The 16,015-nt window shown below is 41.5% G+C and overlaps 1 protein-coding gene across 4 annotated transcripts in view; it reads left to right on the top strand.

The window, feature by feature from the left end:
- ATRN (attractin) overlaps window positions 1–16,015 on the top strand; it is a 157,518-nt gene that overhangs the window by 113,956 nt on the left and 27,547 nt on the right. For all 4 annotated transcript variants that reach the window (XM_032295555.1, XM_032295557.1, XM_032295556.1 and 1 more), the window contains exon 25: window positions 15,464–15,525. In XM_032295555.1, the coding sequence (XP_032151446.1) occupies window positions 15,464–15,525 (62 nt within the window). The remainder of the gene's footprint in view (window positions 1–15,463; window positions 15,526–16,015) is intronic.

Genomic DNA, 16,015 nt, shown 5'->3' with positions numbered 1-16,015 from the left:
TATATCCAAAAGAATACAAATCATTCTGTTATAAAGATACACATACATGTATGTTCATTGCAGCAGTATTCACAATAGCAAAGACATGGAACCAACCTAAATGCCCATCAATGATCAACTGGATAAAGAAAATGTGGTACATATACACCATGGAATACTATGCACTCATAAAAAGGAATGAGATCATGTCCTTTGCAGGGACATGGGTGGAGCTGGAGGCCATTATCCTCAGCAAACTAATGCAGGGACAGAAAACCAGGTACCACATGTTCTCACTTATAAGCGGGAGCTGAATGATGAGAACATGTGGACACATGGTGGGGAACAGTACACACTGGGGCCTATTGGAGGGTTATGGGGAGGAGGGAGCACATCAGGAATAATAGCTAATGGATGCTGGGCTTGATACCTAGGTGATGAGATGATGTGTGTAGCAAACCACTATGGCACATGTTTACATATGTAACCTGTACATCCTGTACATGTACCCCTGAACTTAAAATAAAAAATTAATTAAAAAAAAGCAAGTCATCACTGACCAATTAGGATGCCTTGGGACTGTAACTAAAGAAGAGTTTATCTTTCCATTCTGGAAATATGGATGACAAAAACTATGTTGTACTTTTTCTCACCACCCTCTCTCCTTTTCCTGTCTCCATGGTCTAAGATTTGTTAATCCTGTCATCAGCATCTCCCTTTGCCCTTGCATAACTCCTGCGTCCCTCCTCAGTCAGTCTTGTAAGCATCAGACACACTTCCTATTCCTGTTTCCTGTTGTCTATTACACATATGCTCACAGTGGTCTGGCCTCTTCCCTCACCACATCCTGAAACCATCCTGTCATAGTGGGCCCCAGAGAGGGAATTCTTCAGTCCCCTTCTCTCATTGCATGGCTTTGAGTCATCATCTTTCTTGTCTTCTGGATTTTTCTTTCCCTTGTTCTCTGGCCAGTCTTTTTAGGGAATCCTCTTCCTTAAACACTGGACTTGTCTAGGATTTAGACCTGGTCCTTTTCTCTCTTCACTCCACAGTTTTCTGCATGTGGGACCTGTAGTACCACGTCTATTCTGTTGATTCTCAGTGCTGCCTCCAGATCAGCACTGGCAGTTGCTGCCTGGACAGCCCTACCTGGATAATCAAAGCTCCCTGCACTCGGTGCATATTCCTTCTTGTGACCTTAGCCCCAGACTTCCATGCTTCCTCTTTCGGTGAACAGCACCACCATTTACCCTGTCACACAAGCCAGGACCTGAAGATCATTTGCATTCCTGGGATAAACCCAACTTGGGCATGACATATTATTTCCTTACTTTACACAGTGTTGGATTCAGTTTGCTAATATTTTGGTTAGAATTTTGTATCTATTTCATGAGTAAGAATGTCTGATAATTTTCCCTTTCCTTGTTATGGTTTTGATGTTATGTTAAACTAATCTTTAATAATTATAGTTTAAGGAGTTTTTTCTCTTTCTCATCTCTGGAGAAGGTGTAAGATTATAGTTAACTGAACCTCAAGTACTTGGTAGTTCTCTCCTGTAAAATCATTTGATCCTAGTGTCTTATTTGTGGAGATATTTTTAGCTGCTAATTCAGCTTCTTTAATAGTTATAAAATGTTTTGAATTTCCTCTGTTTGAGTCACTTTTCTAGGTATTTATATCATGTTTTTAATATATTTTTTAATTTTATTTTTTAAATTGATACATAATTGTGCATATTTATGAGGTACATGAGATATTTTCATACATGTATAAAAGGTATAATTATCAAATAAGGGTCATTAGGATATCCTTCACATCAAACATTTATCATTTCTTTGTGTTGAGTACATTTCACATCTTCTACTACTTTGAAATAGTGAATAAATTATTGCTAACTATAGTTATGATGACTATTGTGCCATTGAACACTGGAACATATTCCTTCTAACTATAGTTTCATACCCATTAATTAATCTCTCTCGATCTCCCCTACTCCCCAGCTGCTGGTAACCACCATTATATGCTCTACCCGTACAAGATCAGTTTTTTTAGCTCTCACATATGAGTAAGAAAACATACATGTCTTTCTGTGCCTGGCTTGTTTCACTTAACATAATGACCGCCAGTTCCATTCATGTTGCTGCAAATGACACAATTTTATTCTTTTTATGGCTGAATAATATTTCATTATATAATGTATACCACATTTTATTTGTCCATTTGTTGATGGACAAGTAGGTTGATTCTGTGTCTTCACTGTTGTGAATAGTGCTACAATAAACATTCAGAGCATGCAGTATCTCTTCAGTATACTGATTTTCATTCTTTTGAATATATACGCAGCAGTGGGATTGCTGGATCACATGGTGGATCTATTTTGAGGAACCTTCATACTGTCTTCCATAGTGGCCGTACTAATTTACATTCCCACTAGCAGTGAACTTGCATCTTCTTTCTCCATGTCCTCACCAGCATGTGTTATTGTGTCTGTTGAATAATGGCCATTTTAACTGGGATGAGATGATTTCTCATTATGGTTCTGATTTGCATGTGCCTGATGATTACTGAAGTTGAGACTTTTTTCATATGCCTGTTGGCCATTTCTATGTCTTCTTTTGAGAAATGTCTATTCAGATCATTTGCCCATTGTTAAATCTAATTTTTTTCTGTTGAGTTGTTTGAATTCCTGATGTATTCTGGTTAATCCCTTGTTGGATGAATAGTTTCCAAATATTTTCTCCCCTTCGATAAGCTGTCTCTTCACTCTCTTGTTTCCTTTGCTTCGTAGAGCTTTTTGGCTTGATATAATCCCGTTTGTCTGTTTTTGCTTTTGTTGCCTATGCTTTTGAGAGCTTACACAAAACATCGTTGCTCAGACCAGTGTCATGAAGGATTTTCCCAGTGTTTTCTTCTAGTAGTTTATGGTTTTAGGTCTTACATGTAAGTCTTTAATCCATTTAAATTTGATTTTTGTATATGGTGAGAGAGAGGGGTCTAGTTTTATTTTTCTGCACATGGATATACAGTTTTCCCTGCACCATTTATTGAAGAACCTATCATTTCCCCACTGAACATTCTTGACTCCATTATTGAAAACCAGTTGGCTATGAATATGTGGATTTATTTCTGAGTTCTTAATTTTGTTCCACTGGTCTGTGTATCTGTTTTTATGCCAGTATCATGCTGTTGTGGGTACTATAGCTTTATAGTATATTTTGAAGTAAGGTGATATGATGCCTCCAGTTTTGTTCTTTTTGCTCAGAAATGCTTTGGTGGGCCGGGCCTATTGGCTCACACCTATAATCCCAGCACTTTGGGAGGCCAAGGCAGGTGGATCACCTGAGGTCAGGAGTTCGAGACCAGCCTGGCCAACATGGCAAAACCCCTTCTCTAATAAAAATACAAAAATTAGCTGGGTGCAGTGGTGGGTTCCTATAATCCCAGCTGCTTGGGAGGCTGAGGCAGGAGAATCTTTTGAACTTGAGAGGCAGAGGTTGCAGAGATTGCACCACTGCACTCCACCCTGGGCAAACAGAGCGAGACTCTGTCTCAAAAAAGGGAAAAAAAAATGCTTTTGTTATTTGGGGTCTTCTGTGGTTCCATACAAATTTTAGGATTTTTTTTTCTATTTCCGTGAAGAATGTCATTGGTGTAGAGATTACATTGAATCAGTAGATAGCTTTTGGGAGTGTATTGTTTTCACAATATTAATTCTTTCAGTCCACAAACATGGTGTCTCTTCCCATTTTTTTGTGTGACTGCTTCAATTTCTTACATCAGTGTTTTATAGTTTTCTTGTAGAGAGGGCTTTCACTTCCTTGATTAAATTTATTCCTAGGGTTGTTTTTAGAGGTTTTAAAAAAAAAATCTATCATGAATGGGATTGCTTTCTTGATTTCTTCTGCTAGTTTGTTGTTGTTGTATAGAAATGCTTCTGATTTTTGTGTGTTGATTTTGTATTCTGCAACTCATACATTGAATACAAGATGGTATAGTCACTCTGGAAAATAGTTTGTCTGATTCTTAAAAAACTAATGTTATACTTACGGTTTAACCCAGCAATCGCATTCCTGGCCATTTATCCTAGAGATATGAAAACCAGTGTTTTGTCACAAACACCTGTACAACCGGGTTTATGGCCCTTAACAGCAATATTTAACAGCTTTACTTATAATAGCCCAAAACTGGAAATAAGCCAAATATTCCTCAACAAATGAATGGTTAAATAAATGATGCTATGTACACACCATGGCATAATCCCCAGCAACAAAAAGAAATGAAGTATTAATATACAGAAACACAACAATTTTGATAAATCACAAGCAAATTTTGCTGATTGAAAAAGAAAATCTTAGAAATTTATATACTGCATGATTGCATTTATATAGCACTTGAAAATTTTAGATCTCGTATACCTATACACATACTGAATATGTATTCTGAAGCTTCAAATTTCTCTGACTTCTTAGGACTCTGATCTCTAGACCCTCTTTTTTCTTTTTCTTTGAGACGGAGTTTCACTCTTGTTACCCAGGCTGGAGTGCAGTGGCGCGATCTCGGCTCACTGCAACCTCCGCCTCGATCTCGGCTCACTGCAACCTCTGCCTCCTGGGTTCAGGCAATTCTCCTGCCTCAGCCTCCTGAGTAGCTAGGATTACAGGCACGCGCCACCATGCCCAGCTAATTTTTTGTATTTTTAGTAGAGACGGAGTTTCACCAGACCCTCTTTTAAAGGAGCTTATCTGGTTAGGCCAGGCCCACCCACACAGGAGGAGGAAAGATACAGGAGGTGGAAATCTTGCGGTTATTAGAATTCTCCCTGCCATAGGCTGCATTTGGAGTGGGGCTTGCAGGGGTTTCGGTTGTTTCTCTGATCCGAAAGAGGTTGAGCTCTAGGCTCTAGTCAGTATAATTTCAGTTTGGCAACATCTCCTGACCCTATTAAATGTAGATGATATATATTTGTTAGGTTATCTTCATGTAAAACACTTGATTAGGGTTTTACTAAATAAAATTTATTGACTCATTTTAGGTTGAGATTGTTTTTGTACTGCCATACCTCTCCATATTCTGAATCTAACTGAACATCATGCTTTGTTGCTTATAGCTGACAAATGATTAGTACTTTTAAGATTCATAGTGAAAATCTTGACTTACACTGCGGACACTTCTCAGTCTGTGCATATAAGCAAGCTTTTGTGCTGGAGATAGCTGTGCTTGTTGCCAAAGCTAGTTTTTTTCCTCCTAGTTCTCTATTGCTCCACCCTCTGAAAGTCACTGAAATGGTTTTAGAGCTTTCCTTCTAGAGGGAGCACTTCCCCATACTTACTTCTAAGAAGTAATAATTTTTAGTTTTAGAATCAAGGGAGATGTTGATTTTCTTCCTGATTTTTTGGTGCTCCTTATCTGAGCTGGATCACTAACTTAAATTAAGATCCACTTATGAACACTGCATTTAGGAGCACTTGTGAAAATAAATGATGGCATACTCACAATTTAATTTGCCAAGCTCTCCTTGAAAACGCAGGTAAGTTCTGTTGCAAACATGTCTTATTGCTGTTTGGTGCAAATGACTGCACTATTCACTGTGACTAGACCTATGTCATCATGTGTTCTCATTGTCCTCGCATGAGAGCCTGGTTGACACTGGTTCTGTCTGCACTGGGGACCGTTTCTGGCTGTGCGCTATGTGGAGGACTGAGCTGGTGTCTTTCGGGGTAAATGCTTGGTGTTCTCAACAAGGGCTGCATGTTTCCTTCTTGCTAGAGCCTTAGCTTTTCTAGGTGTGTAGCATGGCTCTTAAATACACACATTTAGCAACTGTGCAAATTCAGTAAAAATGGAGAGACTTATTTAGAATAGGGAAATGTCTAAATAGTGCAGTGTAGGCCATTCAGTTAAATTTCAGTATGGTTTTCAATGCAGGCAAAGCCATTTTGCTTTTGATTCTCATTTTTTAAAGCAAAATAACTGAGGAAATCTGATTCTCTACTCGGAAATTTGTGTAAGAATTGGGGCTCTAAAAATGGTAATACTAAACTCAAGTTTCTTCACTCCGAACCAATCCCAGGATTCTTTTCCATAATTAGGAACAGATCAAAACCTATAACTGCTGAGGGAATTTAAAACTGACTATAAAAACCTTTGTAGATGCAGTTAAAAAACAAATAATATACTCCAAGAATGTTAACTTAAAAAAAAAAAAGAGAGAACAAACAAAACCCACAGACTGAAAAGTCCTGTTTCTAGGAGGGTGGCAGGTGTGTTGGGGCTGGTTGTGCCTGTTTTCTGATCGGTTGTTCCTGTGGGTGAGCACCCTTCCCTCTGCCCCTGCTTTCTGAAAGCTATCCTAGTTGTTCTTCCCAGTAAGCGGGGGCTCAGCTGGCTTCAGCTGTGTCCATAGTTTAGGGGGCTAGGTGTTCAAGATAGAAGATGGCTGAGCAGATGGTGTGTATTGTGTGGTGGGCAGGTGGAGTGGTGAGGCTCTGGCTTGTTCCTGACTCTGCAACAGAGCTTGTTACTGTAATGTGGAACTAATATAGAAGTTGTCTGCATGCTGGGTGTTTCATTTACTGTTCTACATAAGAGGCCAGTGTTCACAAGTAGAGGCAGCACAGAATTGGTATGGAGAACTGGGCATTCATTTAGATTTTAGAGTTCTGTTTATGGGTGCTAACAGGATTGCTGTACTGAGAGAGGGATGTGTAAAACTTTTGTTCACTTGGATATGCTATTTTTCTTATAACAGCTTTATTGAGACATAATTTACACACCATACAGTTCACGCATTTAAAGTACACAGTTCATTAGTTTTCAGTATATTCACAGAATTGTGCAGCCACCCATCATCACCACAGTGAGTTTTAGAATATTTTCATCACTTCCAGAAGAAGCCCCCTAGCAGTCACTCTCCATTCCTCCCTCTTCTGGCAACCCTCAGTCTGTATTTCCTGTCTCCATGGATTTGCGTATTCTGGACATTTTATATAAATTGAGTCACATGCTGTGCTGTCACTTAGCATAATGTTTTCAAGGTTTACCCAAGTTTAGTATGTTTCAGTATTTATTCCTTGTTATAGCTGAACAATATTCCTTATATGTGTATACCACACTTTGTTTATCCATTTTTCTATCGATGGATACTTGGATGGTTTTCACTCTTTGGCTGTTATGAATAGTGTCAGATATACTTTTAATGTTTATATTTATTATATAATAACAATGTATATCCATAGCTGCTGGTGTTAGTTATCTGTACCTTTTTTTTTTTTTTGACGGAGTTTCACTCTTGTTACCCAGGCTGGAGTGCAATGGCCCGATCTCGGCTAACCGCAACCTCCACCTCCCGGGTTCAGGCAATTCTCCTGCCTCAACCTCCTGAGTAGCTGGGATTACAGGCATGCACCACCATGCCCAGCTAATGTTTTGTATTTTTAGTAGAGATGGGGTTTCACCATGTTGACCAGGATGGTCTCGATCTCTTGACCTCGTGATCCACCCGCCTCGGCCTCCCAGTTATCTGTATCTTAAGAGTTTTAAGAATTATAAAGTCATGCTGTAATTCTAGGACTTAGGGAGGCCGAGGCAGGCAGATCACTTTAGCTCAGGAGTTTGAGACCAGCCTGGGCAACATGATAAAACCCTGCCTCTACTAAAATACAAAAAAATTAGTTGAGTGTGGTGGTGTGTTCCTGTAGTCCCAGCTACTCGCAAGGCTGAGACATGAGAATCACTTGAACCCAGGTAGCAGATGTTGCAGTGAGCCAAGATTGCACCACTGTACTCCAGCCTGGGCAACAGAGCAAAACTCTGTCTCCAAAAAAAAAGAAAAAAGAGAGAGAGAATTAAACTGTACTTAAAGCACGTGTCTGTCTTCATTTCAAACTACAGTGTTTGTACAGCCTTGTAGGTTTCATCATAAAGAAAAATGAATTATTCCTTCTACTCGAAAGTCCTCTCTCCTGCTTTTCAGCTTTGGCTTTGGTTGTCACTTCTCAGCTCTTTAATGCTATTGTTCCCTTGGGTTTCATCTAGACTCTTTTTCCTTGGGTAATCTCATCCACACCATCTGGGAACACTGCCTGTGGCTGGATGGATAAATCTTCGTTTCTAGCAGACCTCTCTCCTGGATCTCCAGAGCCAGGAACCCACTAGACTTCTTTAAAACTCACTCAGCCAGCAGACTTTCTGGCCCAGAGCAGCAGCTGTGAGTGGACAGCAGGCGCCTTCATCAGAAGCTTAGTGTCAGAAGTGTGCCAATGCATTCTTGGGAGCCACGAGAGGGGAGGGGAGTGCCCTGTGTCACCTGAGTCCAACTTAGGATCGACCACACCAGAGCTGAGGCCTACGGAGCATGGAGAGGGGGAAAGGGGTGTTTGTGGTGGGGAAAGGGAATGACCAGCCCTTTCAGGAACTTCCAGGAGTTTAGTAGAGCTGGTGACAGTGCTGTGAGCAAGGAGCTGGAGAGTGGGGAGGGCCTGGAGTCCTGACGTAACTGGGAGTCGTTGAGGTTTTTTAAGCTGAGAAGTAACCAAAGATCAATGTTTAGAAAGACCCCACTGGCAGCAGTTGGGAGTCTGGATTGGAATGAGCCAGGCCTGTCGGGGAGTCCAGGTGGAATTCTTGTGTAGAAACCCAGGGAAGGGGACCATCTGATGACACACATCCCATAGCAACTTTCAGAGGAGCCGACACCTTTTTCTGATATTGTCAGAACAATTGCTGACCAGTGCTGTGGGCTGGCTGAAGTTGGCAATCAAGAATTTGTTATCTCAGTCTACGCAGTGTGGAGTTAGAGGAGTGGATTGTTCTCAGTTGGAATTTTGTCCAGAGATTTAGGAGGTAGAAGAAAAGAGAGGGCTGAGGACATAAACACCCAAATTTTACAAAGAAGAAAGTTCAGAGCTGCTGTCTATATTGAAATAGTTAAGAGGGAAATGATTGGAGGTCTAGGATTTGCTTCAAAATAATATGGTTGTGGGGAAAGTAAGTGGAGTGCAGATGAAACAAGGCTGACCATGAGCTGGTCAATTTACTAAAGCAGGATGATGAGCACATGAGGTTCATTATAGTGCCGTTTCTACTTTTTTAAAAATTTAAGATTTTCCAAAATGAAAAAGAGGCCAGACGTAGTGGCTCATGCCTGCAATCCTAGCACTTTGAGAGCCTGAGATACAAGGATCACTTGAACCCAGAGATCAGCCTGGGCAATATAGTGAGACTCCATCTCTACTAAAAAAGAAAAAAAACTACACTGTGAAAAAAATAATACAGGTGGTAGAAGAAGAAATAAAGGTATGAGTACATGGTTAGGCCTCCTAAAGACAGCTACAAGAGCATGCCTCTGCTGGGCAGGCCTGCAGCATAGTGCAACCTGGAGCTGAAGTTCTGTTCGCCTTTACGGGAAGCACACAGCATTGTACGGAGCTTTTACCAGTTACCGGTGGGCAGTCTCTAGAACACTCAGGAGTCGGGGCAAAACTGCCTCTCCCTCACCTCAGCTCACCCACCCACCCACCTTGGTGAAAATGGAAAACAGAGCTTCCCAGCAAGCCTCCTGCCTTCACTCCAGTGCACAGGTGCATCAGGGTCTGAAGGCTCCTCCCTGTGGGGCCTGGGAAGCTGCCCTTCAGTGGGCTATGGCTGCACTGTCTCCTGATCCTGCAGCTGTGTGTGGGTCACAGGCACGTCGTGTCCCCATATCCCAGAGAGTTATGTCTATTTCCTGTCTGTGGTGGCATATTTCCATCACTGTCACCCTCAGGATAACGGCAGAGGAACTAACAGAGGCACTAAGACCAGTGATATATATACTGGGGTGGGTCTGATGACGAAAATCACCTTCTGTTTCAGTAAGAAGTTGGTTAAAGTGATGCCTGAAATGGATAGATCAGGAAATAACAATAAAAACATTAATGATAAAAAGGCAGCTCCCAGAAGAACTGAAAAGTAACCTAGTTAAAGGTGGTGGCCCTGGAGAGAAACCTTCAGAAGAGCAGAGGAGGAGCAGGGAATGTTGCTTTTCATGACTAGCCTTTCGGTACCTTTTCATATTTCAGCTAAGTACATAGTTCTCTAATGAATTCAAAATTGTTAATGAGTGTGTTATAATAGAATAGTAATCTTGGACTCAGGTTCTACCCACCGTACTTGATTAGAAATTTATTCTCAGCCTCTGTTTTGGCAGAGACCCCATCCCTTCTCTCAGGGACATATAGAAACCTTAGGGCTGAACTGAGCTCAGAGATTGGGGAAGAACCCCTGGTCTGATCTTCAGTCGCTGACTGCTGTGTCCAATTCCCTGGCCCCTCACTCTTGAGGGAAGCATCCTCACTCTCATGTGGCACAGGCTTGGACATGAAGCTCCAAAGCCTCCCTAACCTGCCACCAGGACATATTCCCAGGCACTTTCAGAATGTGAAACCTCCCCTCATTCCCTGTTTCCCTGCCTCCAGGTTTAAGCCCTGCCTTTCCTTCTGTTTCAAAGCACTGTCCTCTCTTCCTCTACCCTTATCCTTCCCCATCTCCCTCTCACTCCCCCAGAAGAGTCAAACAAACTATGGGGCTTTAACCTTTCAAGTAAAGGCGAGGATTTTTTTTTTTCAATGCAGTACCTGAAATACTAAATAAATTATCTAGGGAAAGGAACAGAGGAGGAGTTTTTGTTGTTGTTGTTGTTGTTGTTTTGCGACAGTCTCGCTCTGTCGCCCAAGCTGGAGTCCAGTGGTGCGATCTTGGCTTACTGCAACCTCTCCGCCTCCTGGGTTTGAGCAATTTTTGTGCCTCAGCCTCCCGAGTAGCTGGGATTACAGGCGCATGCCACCACACCCAACTAATTTTTGTATTTTTAGTAGAAACGGGGTTTTGCCATGTTGGCCAGGCTGGTCTCGAACTCCTGGCCTCAAGTGATCTACCCACCTCAGCCTCCCAAAGTTCTGGGATTACAGGCGTAAGCCACTGTGTCCAGCCTGATTTTTAAATAATTTCTTACTTCAGAGTTTCCTGAAGTTTGGCCTATGGAGACTAGCATCAGAATCACTTGAGGAGCTTAAAGATACAGAGATAGGGATAGGGCCTGGGATTCTGACTTTGTTGTAAGCTGGGAGTTTGAGAGCCACGGCCTAGTTCTTAGAATACGAAAGTGTATCTGCTCTTGTATGGGAGGTACAACAGTAATTTAAGTTAGGAATTGGTATCTTCATAGAGGAATGCAGGAATCCTTTTCTCCAGGATGTCTGTCTGTAGACAGCCATGGTATATGGTAGACCAGGTTTGTCCAACCCACAGCCCACGGGCCACATGCAGCCCGGGACAGCTTTGAATACAGCCCAACACAATTCATAAACTTTCTTAAAACATGAGGGTTTTTTTGCATTTTTTTTTTCCAGCTCATCAGCACTATCGTTTGTTAGCGTATTTTATGTGTGGCCGAAGATAATTCTTCTTCCAGTGTGGCCTAGGGAAGCCAAAAGATTGGCCACCCCTATGTAGACTGTGATTATCACACACCCTGAGAAGGAAGCAGATCCGTCCTGACAGAGCGTAGAGGAGAGCCTGCCAGTTTCTAGTGGGGTTGGGGGTGCTGAAAAAGGGAGACAGTGATGTGCTAAGTCAGGAAGGAATGGGACGACCCCCATGCACACAGGCAGAGAGGCTCTCTGGTGACCATCTGCTGTCAGGTACAGTGGTACAGTAGTACAGTGACAGAAGCACTTTTGGCTGAAGTGCAGCATTTAGTGGTTGGGGAAGTGCAGGTCCGTAATATCTTACCCCAGACCCTAGGCCTCACTGAGCTTCTGAGTTAGAGTTTTTCAGAATTTATAAACAGATCCAGAGGGCCCATGGGGTAGATACACCTTAGACATACTGATGAAAGTGGAGTTGGAATTAGGTTGTAGAAGTAGCAGAACCTGAATTCTAGGTTTCTTGGAGTGTAGAGTATGGTGTCTACTGTTTGGAAATAGAGAAGAATGGCATTATGAGTTTTATTTATAAAATAGAATTTCTTCTTTGTATTAAAATAGATTTTTATATAGGAAATCTTCTTTATCTTCAGTATCAGAAAGGTCCCCAAATCCATTTCACCATTTTCAGAATAAATCATGAAAGAAAGATTTGGGATATTATCTTTAAAAATGAAACCAGAAAGTATGGGAAAATACTTTTAGAGTTAACAAAATTTAAATTACAGTTACAATCATGAAGCAGATATGGTCCTGCTTCATGAGCCAAGTTCATAAAAGAAAAAAGGAAGTCAATCAGATCTTACTGAGTTCTGTGAGAGAGATCATTATTTAACATAATCATTTATTCAGCAGATCTTTATTAAGTGCCAATTAATGTATTAGTCGCTGCTTTAGGCACTGGAGATGTATAGTCAGTGGGAATAGGGGAAATCTCTGTCCTCAGTTCTCACAGATCTTATTTCCGTAACTACGTGTACAGATACGGGCTATGAATTAAATAGAGCAAGATAAAGAGAAGGGGGTATGGCTTCAGTCATGCACATGGTGCCCAGAGGCGTGATAGCTCCATCATGGACTCCATCATGGAGTCCATCACTTGAGACTTGACTTCACAGCAGGATTTAAAAAGCAACAGTCTCAGGAAATGTCTCAGTTTCCCCAAGGTCCTCTCTTAATCCCATTCAGAGTATTACGAAGCACTTCCTATACCTTCATCCTTAATCCCTTCTTCAGTTGATAACTGAAGGGCTAAATCTGCCAAGTCTTCCTTTGTCAGTGGTTTTGTATGAGCAGTTCTCTAACAGCACTTCCACTAAAATCTTATCTTTTGCAAGACTGATTTTACAGTTGGTTTGCATTGTCTGGGAGTCTGGGAGTAGGGACAGCCCAATTTATGCTTCTTATCAAGGTTATGCTTTTTACATTGAGTAACTTTTAATTACCCAGTAATTAAAATTACTGGGTAATGTTTAACAGTACTCCCCTTCATTTTCAGAAGTGTTCAGTTTGAACAATAAGTTTGGCACCTTATCAGTCAAAGATTGACCAACAAAGACTGACAACAGTGCGTGGGGTAATCAGCAGTGTTAGATATTTCTAAGTGGTCAGTGCATTCATAAACATTTTCATGTTAGAACTTTGGCTTCCTCAGACAGTCTTGTAACTACGGAAACTTAGATGATGAAGATTCAACATAAGAGGACCCCTTTAGAGTCTTGGGTACCAGCCATACTGACAGCTGTTTTATATGAGGTTCTTTATGATTATAATTTGGACACGAACATAGAGTGATCCTGCTTCAGCAAGAAGTCAGGCTAATGGTTGGCATCCAGTGTGGGGGAAGGCGGGGGCTGCCCTGAGGAGTGCTGTGTGGCACAGAGCACATGACACCAGATAGGTCCTCAGACAGTGCCCTTAGCATCCAATGGTTTTTGGCATCTAGCAGTGAGTGAAAGTATCTCATAGATTCTTTAAGTGTAAACACCGAGGGCACACTTACGGTTTAAAAGATTGAAATCCAGACAGGGTTGGGGTGGATTCTGGTCTGTTTCCTTCTCTCTCTTTATGTGTTATAACTTGGATTCTTCATTCTCCAAGATGATTTTGTTTATATAATTGTCCTCCAATCTTATTTTAAACTTTTATGTGAGGACCATGGGTCATATTCTGCAGCTTTCCTTCTCTCAAGGAGGTGGGACTGGCTATTGTGATAAAAGAAGGAAAAGAAAAGAAAGTGGGTTTCTCTTTACTATATGAAATTATGTGACTTTATATTTCTGATTATAAATGGTGGCCACAGGGAGGACACAAAAAATTCAGATTCTAAGCCCCATAATATTTTATGGCCTGAATAGTGTTGGAACTTTATTTATTTATGGAATGTCAAAAAGAAAATAGGGCCATCAAAAAAGCAAACAGTAGAAGTCTCTTTTCTGGCCCCTGTGAGTCTGGCTGTAAAAACAGTGCAAGGGGTTGGGGGTGGGACTAATAAAGCAGATGCTAGGCCGGGCGCAGTGGCTCAAGCCTATAATCCCAGCACTTTGGGAGGCCGAGGCGGGTGGATCACGAGGTCAAGAGATCGAGACCATCCTGGTCAGCACGGTGAAACCCCGTCTCTACTAAAAATACAAAAAATTAGCTGGGCATGGTGGCGCATGCCTGTAATCCCAGCTACTCAGGAGGCTGAGGCAGGAGAATTGCCTGAACCCAGGAGGCGGAGGTTGCGGTGAGCCGAGATCGTGCCATTGCACTCCAGCCTGGGTAACATGAGTGAAACTCCGTCTCAAAAAAAAAAAAAGCAGATGCTAGTCATTTACCTTCTGTGCTTGTTGTGTGAATTGCCTGTACTGGCATTGTCACTTGGTCAGTAATTGTTTCGTTTGTAATACCATTGTCTCTCCAAAGAGGGCTGAGTTCCCTAAAAAAAGCAAGCAATGGCCGGGGGTGGTGGCTAATCTCAGCACTTTAGGAGGCCGAGGCGGGCCGATCACGAGGTCAAGAGATCGAGACCATCCTGGCCAATGTAGTAAAACCCTGTCTCTACTAAAATACAAAAATTAGCTGGGTGTGGTGGCGCGCACCTGTAGTCCCAGCTACTTGGGAGGCTGAGGCAGGAGAATTGCTTGAATCTGGGAGGTAGAGGTTGCAGTGAGCCCAGATTGCACCACCGCACTTCAGCCTGGTGCCTGGTGACAGAGCGAGACTCTGTCTCAAGAAAAAAAAATAGCAGGCAATGCACCACAGCGTCTGGCTAGTACCACGTATATTGTAGGTCATAGTAAAGACACAATTATCATATTTAATTAATTCGGAGGTATGCATTTTTTCCTGTGCTAATATCCCTGAAATCATGATGCATCTTATGGTCAGTGACTTAAAAATCATTTTGTTGTAGTTAAAGTGTTTTTCCTAAATAATACACAGAATAATGCCTCTTTCACCCAGTGTTAATTAAGAGTTGATGAAATATGTTGTGTTTTTATATTCTTGGTATGAAAACTGTTAATTGATAATAAAATTATTTAAGTTCTAACTGATGACATATTGTCAGATGATGTTCAATGTGGCAAAACATGAGGCACAATTTTTTGTTAAAAGGACAGTATCTTGCAGTCAGTACACACTGAGTGCATAAATGTTGACAGAATGAAGAGCACAAAATGGGTGTGCCCACCTGGAGGCAGAGCCATGAATCAGTACTGAGGCAGACAAGAAGAGCTTTGTGTGTGGGTGGAGGTGCAGGGAGGGAGCGCCAGGCTTCATGGAGGCCTGCGAGGGTCTCCGGGGTCAGATGGAGAGAACCTCAGGGCTGATGTGAAGCTCAGAGGGAGCTGCAGGAGGCTGTGCTAAAGCCTCAGAGTATTGCCATGGGGCTGGCAACTAAACAAGAAAACTGAAGGGGTTTCATTAATTTCTTTAAAACGTAAACTCTGTTTTCAGCTTAAGTCTTGAAATGAGAAGCCTGAATCTGTGGTGGTTTCATAACCTGCATAATCACACTATCTGTTTTTCTGTCACAGATTGCCTTCTCGCAGCACAGCAATTTTATGGACCTAGTACAATTCTTCGTGACTTTCTTCAGGTAATTTTGCTTATACAGACTCTCTCTGTTCTTTTGATTTAGGAGCTAGATCCATTAATAGAGTATCAGCTCCTAAAAGATAGAAGAATAATCCTGTGTTTCCACCACAGATCAAGTTTACTTTATATGTGTTCCTGAAAAGTTAGGAACAATAATATAAAGTCAGTTACAATAATATAAACTCAATCTAGCATGATAAAGTGAAAACACCTGGTTTGTATGTTCTGGCTTGCAGGGGGTGGTGGGGGCTTTGCATGTATCCTGTATTAATTTTTGCATGTATCCTGTAGATAATTTGGCTCTTCATATGGGGAGAATTGGGGACTAAAACAACATTTAATTAATAATGCTTACTGATGTGAGCTATATATATGCTTATTCTTGTTCAAGAGCTGAGCCTGGTGATTATCCTGAGTTTTAAAGCTGAAATTGATTTGTTAGTTCCCTGGGATTTTCTCTTTTATTTCCATAGTTTTTTTCTTAATTTAAT

The sequence above is a fragment of the Sapajus apella genome, unplaced genomic scaffold (genome assembly GCF_009761245.1).
Source record: "Sapajus apella isolate SASKATOON/1434 unplaced genomic scaffold, GSC_monkey_1.0 scaffold33, whole genome shotgun sequence".
NCBI lineage: Eukaryota > Metazoa > Chordata > Mammalia > Primates > Cebidae > Sapajus > Sapajus apella.
Note: the sequence above shows the minus strand (reverse complement) of the source record. Positions and strands in the feature narration are given on the sequence as shown.